This window comes from Ornithorhynchus anatinus, chromosome X5 (assembly GCF_004115215.2).
Source record: "Ornithorhynchus anatinus isolate Pmale09 chromosome X5, mOrnAna1.pri.v4, whole genome shotgun sequence".
Lineage (NCBI taxonomy): Eukaryota > Metazoa > Chordata > Mammalia > Monotremata > Ornithorhynchidae > Ornithorhynchus > Ornithorhynchus anatinus.
Window position 1 is genome coordinate 58,446,959 of NC_041753.1, and position 18,991 is coordinate 58,465,949.

The following is an 18,991-nucleotide window of genomic DNA, read 5'->3' on the forward strand; positions in this document are numbered from 1 at the left end:
GTGTGGCTTAGCCTAGTAATCTGGGTCCATAGGAGTCAGCCCCATTTAGGAACCATATTAACAGGTGCTGTTCTCAAATGGATAATTAAAGGCAGCAACTCTCCTACCTTTTGTGTTTGGAATCAGAATTGAGGATCAACTGGGGTGACATCTACAAATGCAGGAGAAACACCAGGACACGGAACACATCGGCACCAAGGAAAATGAGGGATTTACATAGGCAGCCAAAGAAATACCAGAAAAGGTGACAGAATAAAGAAGCATTGTGGCCTAGTGGAAAGAGCACAAGCCTAGGCATTAGAAAGACTTGGGCTCTAATCCCAGCTCTGCCACTTGTCTGCTGTGGGACTTCGGGCAAATCACCCAATTTCTCTGTGTTTCAGCTACCTCATCTGTAATATGGGATTAAGATTGCGAGCACCATGTATCTACCCCTGCTCTTAGTACAGTGCCTGGGACATACTAAGCGCTTAATACCATAGGAAAAAAAGGACAGCAGCTGGAAAGAAGACTAAAGTAATGAAGTGTGACTGAAGGAGGACAGCTAAAAGCAGTGATTTAGCAAACATCACTGAGAATAACAGACTACATTCCAGGAAGCACATTTGGATCATATTAGAAGACTATATTTCCCTTCCATATGGGTCAAGAAAAGTTTCAACAACCTGAAACATTTCAGAAAGGTGAAATCATTCCACTGCCATGTAAGCAGCTCAATTATTCAGTTGTGGTAGGAATGTAATGATTTCCCAAATGGAATATTTAAAAAAACAACACCTAAGCAGCCCTGGTTAAGACCCTTATCTTAAATACAGGTAAACCTCAGATTTACAGCATAATTGATTCCTAAAATCTGTGTATTAAGTCAAAGTATTGTAAATTGGGATCCATTTTCTCAAAGGGATGATGCTGTAAAAGGAGAATTGGTTCCTGAACCAAGGTCAGATAACCCTCTTTTTAATCAAAATTAACCAGATTGTTTACTTGACTATAGATGAGTACTATAAGGGCATTAACATAGTTTGTTCCGTTTTATTTTTATTTAAGTGCTTACTGTGTGTCAAACTCCCATCTAACCTGTGGGGTACATACACTTAGTACAGTGCTCTGCAAGCAGTAAGTGCTCATTAAATGCAGTTGAATGAAGTCAATTAGGTCGGACACAGTCCCTGTCCCACATGGGGCTCACAGTTTAAGTAGGAGGGAGAACTGGGGCACAGAGAAGTTAAGTGACTCCAAGAGGCCTTCTTCAACTAAGCCCTCGATTCCCCTCCTCCCTCTTCATTTTACATCACCTATACATTTGTATCTGTACCCTTTAAGCATTCGATATTCACCTGACCCTCAGCCCCACAACATTTACATACATATCACTAATTTATTTTAATGTCTGTCTCTCCCACTAGATTGTGAGCTCCTTGGGGGCAGGGAACATGTCTACCAACTCTCCCAAGCACTTAGTACAGTGTTCTGTACAGAGTAAGCACTCAATACCATTGGTTGATTGATTAACGAATCCAATAAAACTAGCATTTAATAAGGGTAGATTTCGTTTTCTTTCCACTTACCATCACTGAAATGCACTGGTGGCATATATCCCACTAGTTTCTAACCTTTGTTAAAGGAAACACACAGGTGCTCTTGGATAGTGACAATTAAGCATTCCTATGAATTCCTTCAAACAATCAATGGTATTTATTGAGCACTTACTGGGGACAATACAATACAGCAGGTAGATACAATCTCTGCCTACAAGGAGCTTACGGACCAGTGAGGGAGACATATTAAAATAAATTACAGGCATGGACATAAGTGTTGTGGGCTGGGAGAGGCGTGCTTAGGTGACATAGTAGGGAGGACAAATAGTGGAAGTGAGGATTTAGGGAAGACCGAAGACCGTGGGGGCTTTAAAGGTGGCGAGAGAGGTTGTGTGTTGAATAGGAGGGGGGGCCAGAGGGTGGACGTGGGTGAGTGGTTGGCAGTGAGGTAGACGAGATCAAGACACAGTGAGTAGGCTGGCATTAGAGGAGTGAAGTGTGCAGACTGGGTTGTTGAATAAGTTCAGTAAAGTAGGCAGGGGAGAGCTGATTGAATGCTCTGTTGGATGCACATTAGTGGGCAACCCATGGAGGCTTTTGAGGAGTGGGGAGATGTGGTCTGAGCAGCTTTTAGGAAAAATGATGAAAGCAGCAAAATGAAGCAGGGACTAGGAGGGGGAAGATAGGAGGCAGGGAGGTCAGCAAGGAGGCTGATGCAATAATCAAGGCAGGATGTGATAAGTGCTTGGGTCAGTGTAGTAGCAGTTTAGATGGAAAAGAAAGGGCAGATTTTAGTGATGTTGTAAAGGAAGAACTGACAGGAATTGGTTCTTCATGGTCCTCACCCTATCTCCCTCTCTGCAACCTCTTCCCCCCATTTACTTCATTCTTAGTACAAAACAGAATTAGAATTGTGGTAAAGAGTTTAGGGGAAAATGACTATTCTGTTTCCCAAAACAGATTTTAAGAAAGAGGTGTAGTGCACATGGATTAGAAAAGATTATTCGACTGAGCAGGTGGGAACAAAACTGGTGTTAAGGCTTAGGGTTAGGGTTAAATAGCCAGAAGTGTCCCACAGAGAGCCAAGTTATCTCATACAGCTGAAATCAGTTCATTTTGGTAACGTTACCTAAGGATCTCTGGACTGAGTAACAATCAAGGGACTTTTCAAGAAAAGTAAACCAAAGGCCAGAAACAGCAAATACTGCTAATACAGCCATTTTTCTTCCCCTCTGGTACCACCTAAATATTGTTTTTCATTAACGTTTCCTTTCCTCTGCATAAAACTTAATGCAAGCTGTGCTAATAAATTTTGATTCTTTGTTGTTTACATATTCGTTTCCATTGCAGCCATACCAAATTGTACTGGCATCTATTTAAGATTATAAAAACTGGGTAGAGAAGTTCTAATTACTGATTTTTTTCCCCTTTTGGCCGCTGAAATAAACTCACATTACGTAAGTGCACGAAATTGTTTATGAAACCGATTTTCCAGAACACAACTTCCCAAAGAGAGGCTGAAATTGCCATCGTGTATGCAAAGGACCACTCCCTGTGCAAAGATACGGGGCCCGGAATTGCGGAGTAATCAAACATTTGGCTCCAGTTTGTTTTCCTGCCCTAGGTGCCCAGTTCTAGGATAAAAGGTGCAATGTCAAAATAAAAGGTGCAATGTCAAAATACAACTTCAATATTCTTAAATTTGACCAGTGGAACCGAACTAGAGCCCATCACAGGAAGGGCTCCTTCCTATAACTAGTTGACAGAGGCTGATGAGTGCTTTTTCTGTTTCTACCTTGTTAGCGACTCACTGAGAAAGGGTGGACAAAGGGAAAGGAGAGGAAAGTCTTGACTCCTCGTTTGCACCTCTGCTGGGGGAGAAAAGGTGGAAGCAACTGAGCCAATAAGGACTCTGAGTCATCTGTCCCTTTCTTTTCCCCTCACGATAAATCCCAATAAGGTAGCACACACGAGCACGGAGATTACAATCAGAAAGGTTTATTGGTAGCACTCTGAGGTAGCATACTTTCTAAATCACAGAGCTGAATTTCCTCTCGACTCAAAGGCACGATCTAGTCACCTTTGGATTTGATCGAGCACAATGACACGTGTTCATAGCCCTCCCCTCCAGCCCCTCTTGCTCATTTGATAAAATACAAAAGCCTTGATAACAAGAGATTCAGCCACCTGCCTTAGGTACCTCTTTCCTGCCCACGAGAGCCAATGTAACCCAACAAACAGGCCCCTTTGTGCATATTAAAAAGAGACAGAGTTATAGGTTGGGGGAACAGCCAGATTATTAAAATAAGTAACACATGTAAATATACATCTTAGCACTGCACTTGAAATACAAATATACAGTCAGAACAGACTAAGAATTAAAGCTGCAGAATGGTCCCAACCAACCTCAAACCCTGGTTACTAGAATAACATTTCACCTGTTGCTCACAGGTTTAAAATAAGTTTTACCTACAAAGCCACTGCTTCCCGATTCATTTTATTGTTGAAAACCAAACACTTAAAAAAAAAAAAAAGGACCCAGATCAGTGTACTGAATAAAGTAGCACATTACAGAAAAAGGGCAGGAGCCACACCTGAGCTGCCACTTAAGGGAAATTAAAAAAAAAATCAGCCACTTATAAAATCCTCAGAAATGGGCTGCCTAAAATCAGGGGCAAAGGAGTCATTGAAATCAGCCCAATGGCCTGTTCAAATTGCTACAAGACACACAATTCAATGTTAGATTTCAAGTAATCCAAGGTGCAATCTAAAACTTACTCTCAAACAGTCCCAAACCCTTAGGGACATCCCACATTTCCCCACAATACAAAAGGTATAAAACCAAGAAAACTGTTTACAGTAAATACAAACTTCGGGGTGAGGGAAAATATCTGCAAAAAACCCAGCTTTACAAATAGGTATAAAGTCTTTACTATTTTGTACAACTAGAAGGTGCGCGAACTGGCATTCAAGCTGTCAATTTTGATATGGAAATAAGTCTTAACAGGAAAATGATTTTCTTGGGTTAACAGTGTCATTTAAAATGCCATAAATTAAATAAGTTAGTTCACATTTTTTTTCCAGCACTTAAGCTACATCTTATTCTCTAATGTGATCTTGAAGCTTGCTTTAAAAGTTCTAAGTCCCTTCTTCGGATAGTGTTGACTCTGTCACAGCCATACGCCTCCAGTTGTAATGGTATATATCTTTCAAGCAGGCCTAGGCCCTGTCCAGCAGGACTGGTAAACAATTTTGTCCAAGATGGTTTGAAGTTTCCACTGAATCCCAGGAATGCTATGCTCCCTGTAACAAAATGTTCCTATTATTAGCTTTGAAATTTCAGCATGAGGACAGATAGAGGGTTTGGGCCAGACTGGGAAGAAATCGAGATAGCAATATAAGCAATAGTCCGTTTTGTTGGCAAATGAACTCTTGCCACCCATTTCTTTCCCAAAACAACAAGCCACACCCCTTAAAACGTTCTTTCACATATGCTTTAACTCTCCATTTAAGGTCTGCCATTGTCCTCTTAATTACAGAATGCTTTAATGACACCCAATTGAGACTCATAGCTCAGGAAGAGAGCCCGGGGAAACTTTCTTCCATGAAACCATGAAAATGACCCAATCCTCTGCTCTGTAAAGACCAAGCACACTTGGCCAATACTAACCTTTGTTTTGGAGATGGGCTGGCTTGGCTAATCCTAGAGGAATTAATGCTTCTGAAATATTCATATTTTTTATTTCACCTCTTGTGCTCAGCAGAACAATTGACCTATTAAAAAACACACACACACACACACACACACACACATACGCAACAGTAGTGTTATTACATGGAAATATTTTCAAACCCAATTATTCCTCCTCCCTCTCTAGAGCCATTTCTCCTTCCTCTTTCTCTCTTCCTCCACCTCACTTAATCCTTTTCCCCATGTCCCTTTCTACCCCCGATTCCAAGAAAGAAACACAGTTTGGACCAGCCTAGGGACATTAAACTTTAAGGAGTCTCATGATTCACCTCAGTAGCTAGATATTTTGAAGCCAGCCTAGCAGCAAAAAGCTACTGAGGGACTCCTGAGGAAGGGTCTGAAGGGATTCCTGGTAAGAGCCCTAAGTCAAAAACAAAACAAAACAAAAAACCAAGCCCTTCCCCAGCCCCTTTGCTGGGTTAAACTCAGCCTGACCCAAGTCAAACACACTTTCCCTACACAGTCGGGGGTAGTGTCATTTTGGGAGGGCTGGTAGGAGTGGGAGGGGGTGGCATGCTCATATGGTTGTCCATATATGTTGCTGGGATTAGTGGCCCCAGCAGACATGCAGACTTTCCCCGCATGTAAAGCACTGGAGAAGCACAACGACTCTCCCACTTTTTGGGTGTTATAATCGCCTCTCCCCCCACTGACATCCCAGCCTGAAGGAGTCCCTACACCTGGGGAGCGTGGGCCATCCGTATGGGGATCTGGTTTTCAGGCTAAACCCAGCACAGAAATATTTAATCTGTTAAAGAGCCTCCACCCAAACCATCCAACCGGTGTGGTTTCCTTTAGAGAATTTAAGGTCTTCCAAGTTGAAATGCTCCAGTGCTAGCCCAGCACAGGAGCTTCTTCAGAGTAGTGCCAAAGTGGGGAGGGAGGAGGGAGCGAGTTCGCAGTGCACCTCCCCCCAACCCCTATCCCGGTTCCATGATTAGCATAATCGTCGCTTTGCTTAGTGTTTCTGAACCCTGACGAAATGGCCTGAATGCTTGTGTTAGCTCAAGACTTCAGCTTGTATGACAAAACTAGGAAGAGAGATCTACCCTTCAGAAGTGCCTTGAACAATTGCCCAGATCCAGAGCGGAGTGCTAGAAACATATGTGAGGACTGGGCCCAAAATAATTGGTGTCAGGTGCTTACGATTGGTATAGGTGAAGATTAATTAGTCTGTGGTGCCTACTTAAAACCGACAGTGTCAAATCAATAGGTTATTTAGAATCAAAGATTTTACTCTCCTTATTGTTTTCTCATTGACACACAGATTTAAGCAAGGCAGTGCAATTCCCAACAGTGGCAAAAAGGGAAAGTTGTCCCGGGCTGCACACACAAACCAGCTCAGAAAGGTAACTGTCTATCCTGGACCTAGCTGCTTAGGAGAAAAAAAAAAATCTATCTGGCCACTGCCCTGAACAACACAGAGAGCTGCTTATTTTTTCATGCTGTTTTGCTCTGCTCTGCTCAATCCTGCTCTTCTGTTTCTAAAGACTTCCACAGCAGTGTTCCAGCCCTCAATATGAAACTGACTCTGGCAAGAAGGCAGCCAATGCTCTTCTGCAATGCACTGTTGAACAAGAGCACTAATAGCCCCAGCACCGATCCAGGGGTAGATAAGAGGGCTTGCTGCCCAGGGCACCAGCCAATTGGTTAGGAGGGCGGGGGGAGGGGGGGCACACTGAATGTGGCACGGCCCGGGCGGGGACTTTAGCAGTGGGTCAAGCAAAGATCCCAGAACGACCCGTGCGTTGGCTGCTGCCCTGAGCATTCAGCATCCTCGGATGGCTTCCGGAGCGGTCAAATACCTTGGAGGAATGGCCGTTTTTAAATGCTCTTCCAAGTGTTTAACATCGGCAAGAGGAAAGAATCGGTTTTCAGTCACCCGGCCCACAGCACTGCACGCGTCCACAAGGAGAAGGAACACGCCCACATCTTTGAAAGGAAAGGTAGTGCCATTGACCTGAAAGTACAAAAATGCCCCCAGTCGTTATCTCGGTCTCCTGTGTCTCTTAGGAAGCCTGGAGAAGGCACGGGGTCCGACTGGCCCATCTCAGGCTAAAGAGGGTGCGGCAGTCCACTCAGGAATCACAGGAGGGAGAACCAGCTCCCTCTCCGTTTCAAACGGGTAAAGAATGGATGGTTGGGCGGCAGCGGGCTTCCACCGACCGCCTGCTCTGCTCTACTCCAATGGAGCTGACGGAGGGGAGCGGTGCCATGCCTGCAACCCTGAGGGCGGCGGCAGTGCCCATTTGGCCCTGGTGAGGCCCACACCCAAACGGTGCCCTAGGGAGCGGGCCCTGCATGTGGTCACTGCATCCCCCACAGATTTGGTTACTGCTTGCTCTCCCTGCTTGGTAGAGCGAGAACTGGGGGCAGTAGGAGTCCAAATTATACCCCGTTGGCCTTCTACTGAGCCTGAATGTCCCAAAGGCTCCTTGGCGTTGTAACATGGATTATGCTTCCACGTGGGGCTCCTCTCCTCTGACTGGAGAAAGAGTGTTAGCGAAACATCCTGCATTCTTTTGCCTCATGAGAGCAGAGTCAGTCGCTTCTGAGGAGTAAAAATTTCAAGACAATCACCCTGAGAAGTTCAACAAGATTACTCCATGAAGGTATGGTGACTCCATCACCATCGGAGTGAAGCAGAGATTCTTTTCAATCTACCCTATGCGGCCATACTCGAGGGCCAAATGAGGGATCGGAAAGCTGGAGTTAAGATACGTTTCTGAGCCACTAGGGAACTCTTCCAGCTCAGCAGGCTGTGAACATTAAAAGTCTTTTGAGATAATGGTCCGGAAACTGTTACCTGAAAGTGACCATGGGAGGTACATACTCAAGAAGGCAACCAAATGATTTATCACTTTGCAGGTGCAATACAGTGTTATGGACAGACAATAAGTCTGAAGAGAACTGAAGTTGTGTACCATATATAGGGGAAACCCCATACACAACCAAAGGTTATCGTTGGCAACGCCGAATAATACTGTCACCGAATTCTGCAACCCAGGCAGTACACTATCCACTGACGCACAGATTAAGGGTCAAAAAGGCCAGTATGTCTTTTGGCAGACTGTAAGATAGAATGCGGCAATAATGTCCTGCTGGGTTAGGCTATACTTTTCTCCTCTTAACCATTGGGGTCTGAGCAATGCTCATCCGAGTGGAGAGGAGCCAGAAAAAATGCACTACTGTATTTCCAGCAGCGCCATCTTGGAACTGGAGGAAACCTCTACACGAATAAGGCCGCGTTGGCATCCAACTTTCTCTATGACTAGAGAAGACGCAACCAATACGTTGAGCATCTATCAGCGCCATCTACAAACCACAAGGAACATCAAACGGCAAGACAGGATTACCAACAATGAGGTCCTGGAATGCAGTCAGTTCACCAGCACCAACACAATGCTCACTGGAACATAGTTCCCGCTGGGTGGCACATGTGAGGAGAAGGGGCGGCAGCAAGATATACAAACTGCTGTTCGGTGAACTGAAAAGGGTCACGTGCAACCCAGGAGGGCAAAATAAATGATTGGAAGACATGGTGGAGCACAGTCTCAGACAATGTGATCCAGCAGTGATCAGTCTGGAAGGCAGCAACCAGGAAAAGGGATGCTTTCTCCTTGAGCAAGGCTTTGGGGAGTCTGGGATACCAAGAGGCAGGCTCGAAAAAGGCACAGGTCTGTATGGGACAAATCCTTTAGTGCAACAAGGGCCTAGGGAAGGACTGTTAGTCCCACGCACTGATCTTTTCAGCCACATTTGCATGTACAGTAAGGACCTCCCCGTCACTACTGCCACCTTCAAAAATAACGAAGTTCAGCTATATGGAATAGTACTCCAATAACATCAATTCGCCCAAAAGAACATGTGCAGGTCAACAAGTTATTTGACTGAACTTCACACACAGGCAACTGGACTTCCCACTAGACCTTGTAAACAGATGTCATGGTGGAAGATCAAAATGACTACAACGGAAAAACACTGAGAACTTCAACACTCTGGCTGCTTCATTTAGCCATTCCACAAAATGTTCTGTTGTGCTGGGTTTGTTTCAGATTTTTTTTTTTTTTTGCAGGGACACTTCATATTTTGTTCCAAACTCACAGGAATTCAAAAGAGCTTTAGCTGTTCAAACACTTCTCTTTGCTTAGAGTGGGGTTCCCTGCTGTGGTTGCAAGACACTCTGGCTGGGCACAGCCTCTGGGGTATTATGATTTTTACATTACAAAGAAAAAAATCAAGGATATTCAAAAATACACTATAAGCTTGGAGGGTTTTTTGCATGTCTTTTGGGTTGGCTTTTTTAGGAAATTAAGAATTGGGTATATTTTAAAAAGAAGATAACTAAAAAGCAAGATAGAAAGCAAACTGGAATTTAAAAATCTTGATTCAAAAGTAATGGAATAATGTGATTACCAACCACTAGTCAGTGGGGCCATCTAAAGGGTAAGATGATAGTCACACTTTTTGGAAATGCAAATGAATCCAAACCCTTCAGGAGACATCTCACAAGGAAACCTGTGACTTTATGGGTGGCTCTCACTGCATGGAGATGTGGTTAGCACCTTGGGTGTTCACTTCAGAAGAGATTTAAAAGCATTTAGGCTGGGGCCTTGGTTTGAAATTCATTTGGTGACCCTTGGCCCGGTCACAATACAACTCATCAAATATGACACCATGTAATTCAACTATGGCCGGTTTTGCCTGCAGATTCAAAGATAGGCTCATTGTCAAGCATTTTCAATCAATCAATTAATCCATCGCATTTATTGAGCACTTAACCGTGTGCAGAGCACTGTACTAAGCACTTGGAAGAGTTTGTCAAAGACCCAAATGATCCTCAGGGACCTGCAGCCGAGGCACTTCGATGACAGCCTGAAAAGGCTAAAAATGTAGAAGAGAGAAGAGGATAATGGGAAAGGGGGAGTTGGGGAGGCAGCAGTGGTCAGGGGTAGAGAAGGGTGGCCACCCCAAGCTCAGCCTCGACCGGGTTACACAAACTCCAGTGGGCTCAGGGTGAGTGAGCAGCAGGTTCTCCCATCTCTATGAAATGGACTCTCAGACTGAACCTCAGCTGTGCCATTCTGTGAATTTAGGAAACTCATTTTCTTCGGGATCCCGGTACTTCTGGCTTTAAAATGGAGGCAGTGCTAATTTGTCACCGAAGATGTAACCAGCCAACACAGTATTAATGTAAGGATGCTGCAACAAATGCAAAACAAGTCACTCCCTGCATTTGTCTCCTCCTCTTTTAACTAAGTCCTTACACAGGCATATTTTTAGCTCTCATGATACACGATAACTGCCACTAGCAACAAATTAATGTGACTTACCAAGATGAAAGACTGATTTCCACGCTGAATCTCAGCTTTACTGGGTGACAGGATATATACAGGGAGGTAGGTTTTATGTGGATCGCTTGTGAACACCATCTAAAGAGTGAGAAGGAATAAATGTATATGAAACCTGCACGGCTCCAGAATAGGTGCCCTATAGAGAAAAGTTTGTTTGGTTTTGTCCTCTAAGTTAGTTACATCCCGGTTCATTCCACCATAGTGAGGTACTCTGGCTGGGATTCCCCCAACCAATAAGACACTGGGGGTCAGTTACAGAGTGCTAGCTGTTCCAGGAACCCAGCAGCCTCAGAGAAGACCTGTTGAGATGAGGCTAGGAACTATACACACTTAGCTGTGGTTACTGATCTCTGGTTACTGCTGTGGTTTCAATCAACAGACCAGAAATCTGGACAAAGAGAAATTAAGTCGACTGCTTCTGTCTTAATGGTGGAAAGCATAGAGTTTTGCCATGGAATGCCTGTTACGATGTTTAGAGAAGACAAAATTCCATCTTTTCCACCCACATTTTTTGTTTATTGCCACCAGTAAGGCTGGGAAGGATGAAGGGATGGCATGAGTGGATTTTGGTTTTTGTTTCAGCTGAAGAAGCCGAATCTAATTTCACTACCCAAGAAAAGGATTGTGGGATAAGCAAGTTTTCAGACAAAATGAGGCTACTACTACTACTGACGCCAATTTGAATTTAGTGGCATGGGAAGAGCATGTTTATCATTTAATACTATTTACGGATACTAATATGCAATTCAATCATTCATTCATTCAATAGTATTTATTAAGCACTTACTATGTGCAGAGCACTGTACTAAGCGCTTGGAATGTACAATTCGGCAACAGAGACAATCCTTGCCCATTGATGGGCTTACAGTCTATGCATATAGAGAAGGGAGTTGGGGGAGGGAAAGAAAAGAAAGCTGAGGAGTTACATAAGTTATCTGTCCTAAAAGAAAATGGTATTTTACATGTATGGGGTGGTGTGCTTTTGATGAGAATTCAGTTTGGAAATCTATTCAGCACTGGAATTTTTAAAAAAGCCTTGAACAGGAATGGAAGTCAAGCCCAGTGAAATTCAGAACAAAAGCCAGAGAAACAGTAGCAAGTCACTGACCTCTTCACCACTCCCATTTACCTATTTGTTCTATCTGCAATGATAATAATTAATTATGGTACTTGGATTTTTTATGGTTTTTGTTAAGTGCTTATTATATGTCAAACACTGTTCTAAACGCTGGGATAGGTACAAATTAATCAGGTCAGACACGGTATCTGTTTGCATGGGACTTACTATGCACCAACAACTGTAGTAAGCACTGGGGTAGATTCACTCTTTCAATCGTACTTATTGAACACTTAATCCATTCACAGCATTGTACAAAGTGCTAGGGAGAGCGTTCCCTGCCCCCAATGACAAGTTAATCAGGCCAGACACAATCCCTGTCCCACACGGGGCTCACAGTCTAAATAGGAGAGAGGAGGATTCAATCCCCATTTTAGAAATGAGGTAATGAGGCCCAAAGAAGTTAAGGTAAGCAGCGTGGCTCAGTGGAAAGAGCTTGGGCTTCGGAGTCGGAGGTCATGGGTTCGACTCCTGGGTCTGCCACTTGTCAGCTGTGTGACTGTGGGCAAATCACTTAACTTCTCTGTGCCTCAGTTACCTCATCTGTAAAATGGGGATTAACTGTGAGCCTCATGTGGGACAACCTGATTACCCTGTATCTCCCCCAGTGCTTAGAACAGTGCTCGGCACATAGTAAGCACTTAACAAATGCCAACATTATTATTAAATGCCTTGCCCAAGGTCTCAGAGGTGGTAATTGGCAGAGCCAGGAATAAAAGCCAGGTCCTCATTCTTTCCATTAGGCCATGCTGCTTCTCGAAGTTAACTAAGCAGAAGACAGTTTAGGATCCTTCGGCCGCTGGGTTAGGGGCCCCGCATGCTCCCGCTGCATGACTCTGCTCTTTAGTGATCTCTGGCGTTTGCTTGCAAAAATCTTGGTTTCGTAGCTTTGACTTACTAGCTACTCAATGACCTTGGGCCTGACCCCAGATAGAGAGGATGAGAAAAGCACTTCTTGGTGACCTCCACCAGCAAGAGGAATCAGGCAAATGAAGCAGCTCTCCAAACTGTTTGGGTAACTCAGATAATTATGGCAAAAATAGGGTAGGGGGAAGCTGAATTAGCCAGATATTTGCCTCAATTCTGCTCTTTGCTTTGCACCAACAATCTGGACCTCTGGATTAAAGAGCTCTCCTGTGGATCCAGGTCATCATCATTAACATCACATACTGTGTTTGATTCTAGCTGTGGGGAGGCACTGGGTTAAATCTTTATTTCTACCTGGAACTTCCTCCCACCTGTGCACATTCTGCTAGCAAGATCTTGAAGGAAGACACTCAATTAAATCTGATAAGTCTGGGAAAGTGTCTTCAGTTTTTACTAGACTCATATTACACTCTTAATTATAGATGAACATAATTACACAGGCTTTGAAAATTAATTGGACCCTTAAATCTGAAAATTAAGCAACACGTTTAGCAAAAGCCATGCTTTTGAAAAAGTAGAGACTTCTTCAAAATGAAAGCCATAAAGGCTATTTTGCCAACTATTTGAAATGGAAAAAAAAATTGGCTAGAAAGCTAGAATTGACCTGACTCGTATTTTAGGGACATAAAAGGCCTAGTGCACCAGACAACCCATTCTGCTGATTACAGAATAATATTCCATACTATCCATGTTCAGTGTTTTTCCAGGTTAGCTTTATATATCCCTCGCTTCTTCCCTTCTCACACTTTCCTTTCCACAAATTTAGAAGTCTCATTATTAGGCTACAAAAATCAGGAAGCTTCTAATTTAAACTGTTAAACTTAATAATAATTATGGCTTTTGTAAAGTGCTTACTATGTGTCAAGCATGATTCTAAGCACTGGGGTAGATACAAGTTAATCAGGTTGGACACAGTCCCTGTCCCACATGGGGCACAAAATCTAAGCAGGAGGAAGAACAGGTATTGGGTCCTCATTTTGCAGCTGAGGAAACAGGCACAGAGAAGTTAAGTGATTTGCCCAAGGTCACATAACAGACGAGTGGCAGAGCTGGGATTAAAACCCAGATCCTCCGACTCCCAGGCCCATGCTCTTTCCACTAAACCACACTGCTTTCCACTTCTTTTCTCACACAAAGTAGCCATGATGCCTTGTCAGGACAAAGACACCTCTCCCCCTCTCCCTCTCTCTTTCCATATTCTAGAAATTCTCCCCAGTCAGCCTTGATTTTGTGATTGCTTTGCTATTTGTTTCTTCAAATAAACTACTTTAAATTTCACTTGCTAAGAATACCATACATTTCCATATCCCGGAGGCACAATCCTGTTTTCTGACCCGGGGTAATATATAGGAATCCCACTTAATCTTAGTAGGCTCTTCCGTCCTCAACTCTTTCCATACCGTGGCTAGCATAAGGATTGGGAGGGAGTGAGAGAGGGTGGGAGACATTGCACACAGCCCACCTCAGAATAAATTCACTGCCCATTGGTTCTCTCCCCTTTTAGATTTTACCTGTTGAGTGCCACAGCCTCGACATGGTCCGGTCAGCTTGGTTGGCATTCGCTTGATGACTGAAGGAGTTTCATAGTACTTTGAATACGCAGAAGCCATACAGTTACTGACGTCCTTTGATCCCGTTGTTGCTTGGATTTTGACCCTTTCGCATCCCTGAGATGAACAGTAGCTGTGACCATCCCTGTTGTGTTTGGCTTTGAGATATAAAAACAGCAATCTATACAAAACAGAAACATGTAGTGTTAGTAAAGGCATTTAGGAAGTGCTAACTATATGCCAAGCACTGTTCTAAGTGCTGCAGTCGATGCAAGATAAATCAAGGTGGGGCACTTCCTTGTTTCACAGAGGGCTCACAGTCCAAGACAGGGAGAACAAGTGTTTAATCATGTAAGGAAACTGAAGCACTGAGAAGTTGTTGTGACTGGCCCCAGATCATACAGCAGGCAAGTGCCAGAGTCAAGAATAGCACCCAGCCCCTGCACTTCCACTAGGCCACACTGCCTAGCAACAACTTAAACTGGGCAAATTTCTCCACCTCCCTCTTGCCTGAACAAAGACCCAAAGCTGAAGCAGCGTGGCTCAGTGGAAAGAGTCCATGCTTGGGAGTTTAGAGGTTCTAATCTCAGCTCTGCCACTTAGCTGTGTGACTTTGGGTAAGTCACTTAACTTCTCTGTGCCTCAGTTCCCTCTTCTGTAAAATGGGAATTAAGACTGTGAACCCTACGTGGGACAACCTGATCACCTTGTACTCCCCCAGTGCTTAGAACAGTGCTTGGCACATAGTAAGCGCTTAACAAATGCCATCATTATTATTATTATTATTACTTGTAGTACTTGTTGCTCTCCTTCCCAAAACAGTATAAGATCCAAGTAGTGTCGCTGAGGCAATGGGTTGATTTCAACTCTTAATAATAATAATAATAATGTTGGTATTTGTTAAGCGCTTACTATGTGCAGAGCACTGTTCTAAGTGCTGGGGTAAACACAGGGGAATCAGGTTGTCCCACGTGGGGCTCACAGTCTTACTCCTCATTTTACAGATGAGGGAACTGAGGCACAGAGAAGTTAAGTGACTTGCCCACAGTCACACAGCTGACAAGTGGCAGAGCTGGGATTCGAACTCATGAGCCCTGACTCCAAAGCCCGTGCTCTTTCCACTGTGCCACGCTGCTTCTCTTGTAAGGTGGTACCAAAACAGATCCAGTGAGGCACGGTTAGGCACAGTTTGAGCAGGTACTCGAATTCCAGGATTTGCCCTCAACTGAATGCCCTGATAACCCATGTGGCCAGGGTCTTTCTAATGGCATTGCTTAAACCGTGTGCTGCGCTGACAGTCACTCCCACATCGGACACTGCCAACGGAGACCAATGGAAAAACCTAAACTTCATCCACTGTCTAAATCATATTTGAGCAAATACAGCTGTGGGCTGAATCAGCTTCTGTAATCTTTCCAAAAGGCCAGCAGTAGGGGAGTTGAGGGACCTACTGTCTGAATCCAAAGAGAGGTGCACAGTTGCGCAAAGCCTCACTGTCTTTGTAGACCAGGTTTGCAGAGAAATGTTAAGAGCTACAATGGCTGCCAGATTGGGCGGTATTAGCAAATACTGACAGCAGACATTCAAGACATCGAGGTGGGAAGGGAGCAGGATTTGGATCCATCCGAATGGTTGTGAATAAATTTTTAATCTTCAGAGGAAACTGCTAACTCCTGCATTTTAATATGATTAAAAGCAATTCCCAATTAGTATGTCTCTCTGGTCTTTCCTTTCCAAGGAAAACAGCGTGGTTTAGTGGAAAGAGTGGAAAGGCCTGGGAGTCAGGGGACCTGGGTTCTAATAATAATAATGTTGGTATTTGTTTAGCGCTTACTATGTACAGAGCACTGTTCTAAGTGCTGGGGTAGATACAGGGTAATCAGGTTGTCCCATGTGAGGCTCACAGTTAATCCCCATTTTACAGATGAGGTAACTGAGGCACAGATAAATTAAGTGACTTGCCCACAGTCACACAGCTGACAAGTGGCAGAGCCAGGATTCGAACCCACGACCTCTGACTCCCAAGCCCGTGCTCTTTCCACTGAGCCATGCTGCTTTTGTTATCCCAGCTTTGCCATTTGCCTGCTGTTTGACCTTGAGCAAATCAACTCACTTCTCCATGGTTCAATTTCCTCATCTTTAAAATGGGGATTCAGTACCTGTTCTCCCTCCTACTTCAACTGTGAGAACCATGTTGGACAGACACTGTGTCTAACCTGATTATCTTGTATCTACCCCAGTGCTACCTTCTCAGGGTCGCACCTGGAGAATTTCCAATACTCTACCAGTCTCGGCTATGGGAGGGAGAGTCAAGCAGAGGCCTACCCTTCCATTCCTAGCTTGGGCAGTGCCTAGGGAGTGGAAAGCAATCTGCTACAAGTCAAAATTCACCCGTGCTGGGCAGCAGCGGCACGGGAGAGAGTCAAGGGTGGAGGCTCAAATTTACTGCGTGGAAGGAGGCAATGGTAAAACACTTCCATATTTTTACCAAGACAACTCTATGGATACACTACCGGAATGATTGCAGACAGAGAGCGGGGCATTCTGGGAGAGACATGTCCATGGTGTCGCTATGGGTCGGAAATGAAAGGACTGCATATGACAAGACATGACCCCAATGCTTAGAATAGTGTTTGACACACAGGACTTGATAATCAAAATATACGCATATACATATAAACACATATATGTATACATACGTATGTTTTTGTTAACCATTTACTATGTGCCAGGCACTGTACTAAGTGCTGAGACAGATACAAGATAATCAGGTCCCACATGAGGCTCATAGTCTAAGGAGGGAGAACAGTTACTAAATCCCCATTTTGCAGATGAGGGAGCTGAGGCACAGAGAAGATAATAACAATAATAATGGCATTTGTTAAGGAAATGTAAATAATATTTGGATGACTGGATTAGGTACAGAAGAAGGTCTGACAGAGGAAGTGTTAAAATGTAAACTGTATTTGTCGATATTAGGGATCAATCTGAGGCAGAAAGTCCTTTCCATAAGGACCCCAGCTCCTGGAGGGATTGAATGTAGGTGGTTTGGGGCAATGAGGATAATGAAAGACAGAAGTGGAAGTATAGGAGTAGGCGCCGAGAAGCTGGACTGGAAGGAACCAGATATGGCTGTCCAACCCAGTCATCAATATTATTCCCCACTATGGACAGAGAGAACAGCACTGGAGAGGAGCAGGGGAGATTTGAGGGAGATCATGCCTGCTGGTTTCAATTGTCTCATTAAAAGTACATGGCCAGGTCTGTAAAGTTATCTGTGGGAAGAAAGTCACTACGTCAGACACTTCAGTTCGATACAAATTGGTTTTTTGGTTCTTTCTGGGGCAAAGATAATTTTTTCCTTTTCTCCAACTGGCACTAATAGGTGCTAGGCAAACATTTCCACTTGGTTCCTGCTGCCAACTATAATTATACGTTTTTTTGGTTCCTCTTCTAAACCTCTAATAGTGACATGTGAAGAATTACTCCACTGCAGCTGCTTTTCTAAACAGACATTATAACCTATTCTTAGCCACTCGCAGAACGGGTAATTTCTCCATTAAAATAAAAACACAAAAAAACAGTAATAATTCTCATTCTCCAAATCCACAGAATTACCCAGTGCTGTAGTCAAAATAGAACTTTCTCTCAGCCCGTTTCCTCTGAAATTCTTCCATTGAGAAGACAGGCTCATATTCCTCCGTACTGAAGAAAACATTGTTCTGCCTCTGGAAAATGACAAATGTAACTTGAAAAGTGGTGTTTGACGGGTAGCAGAGGCCAACTCGAATCCAGTCATTCCTGTAAATACCAAACAATAAAACAAAATTGGTTTAATCAACATCTCAGCCAGTTTCTTTCCAACAGTACTAGCAGTCCATATGCTTTTTTGAGTCTTGGCCCACTCCTAAGCTTAATTTGCTTTGGATTTTTTGTGCTGCAGTTTCTGGTTTTTAAACAATGAAAGTACTGAAACCCAGGTGCTGAGTCATCGGTCTCCGCTCCCCTTCACAACATTAACATCCTCTTGTAGGCTGTTTTTCTTACTTCTTTGCCCCCTCGAGTCCCACTTGCACATTCCCTTCCAACAGGAACAGGCTCAATTGCTGGATGTTCACAGCTTTCAAATGACAAAAAGATTACATTGCCATGAGGCTGCTGATCTGGGTTCACATATCCAGTTGGGTTGCGTTTGTTAACATTAACAGCTCAGCAGAGCCTGGATGCTTTTTACACCTTGGCAGACCTTACAAGCTCTAATTCCTGATTTTATTCAAAAGTCAACTTTAGATTCCAGTAAGTCTCCCTCTTTATTTGCTCAACATTAAGTCTGGTATTCACCGAATGCCGAGAATCATATTCAACCAGACTCTTCCTCCCGAACCCAACCATAGTTGGAAGGCCACTGCCGCCCTCCTCAGAGTTTGGGGACTGTGGATTGTTCCAGAGAGGTTTTGGGGACCAGAGGTGGCAATGACAGGAGGTACATGGGGAGGAGCAGAGAGTAAGAATCACTTTGAACTTTGGGAAATGGGAAGCACCCTAGGCTGCACTGCAGCATACCCCAAAATGACCGTAATGTGTTGTACATATGTTTGCTCCCCACAGAGTTACTACTGAAATGGAAGGATTGTATTCTGCCATCTCTTAAACCAAGCTTGGCAAGAAGAACCAAAAGTTTGCCAGCCCACCCATGAAGTAGAGTGCACAGGTAGGAAAATACATGAAATCAGCATTCTTGCTTGGCAAAAATA

At 43.9% G+C, this 18,991-nt stretch overlaps 1 protein-coding gene and 1 non-coding gene across 3 annotated transcripts in view; one reads left to right on the forward strand and one right to left on the reverse strand.

Annotated features, from left to right (window-relative positions):
• Positions 1-3,516: 3,516 nt before the first annotated feature.
• The window catches only part of CEMIP2 (cell migration inducing hyaluronidase 2), a 90,596-nt gene continuing 75,121 nt past the window's right edge, over positions 3,517-18,991 (reverse strand). Inside the window, exons 19-24 of one of the 2 annotated variants that reach the window (XM_029055593.2) lie at positions 17,856-18,038; positions 14,199-14,418; positions 10,623-10,721; positions 7,095-7,249; positions 5,209-5,312; positions 3,517-4,841 (exon numbers count right to left, since the gene is read on the reverse strand). In XM_029055593.2, coding sequence (XP_028911426.1) covers positions 4,645-4,841; positions 5,209-5,312; positions 7,095-7,249; positions 10,623-10,721; positions 14,199-14,418; positions 17,856-18,038 — 958 coding nt within the window. In that variant the 3' untranslated portion in view covers positions 3,517-4,644. The remainder of the gene's footprint in view (positions 4,842-5,208; positions 5,313-7,094; positions 7,250-10,622; positions 10,722-14,198; positions 14,419-17,855; positions 18,039-18,991) is intronic. The other variant, XR_003756005.2, reaches the window with a different exon arrangement.
• Positions 16,482-16,618, forward strand: LOC114808532. The gene has a single exon (XR_003756379.1). It is a non-coding gene; the product is annotated as a small nucleolar RNA SNORA7 (small nucleolar RNA).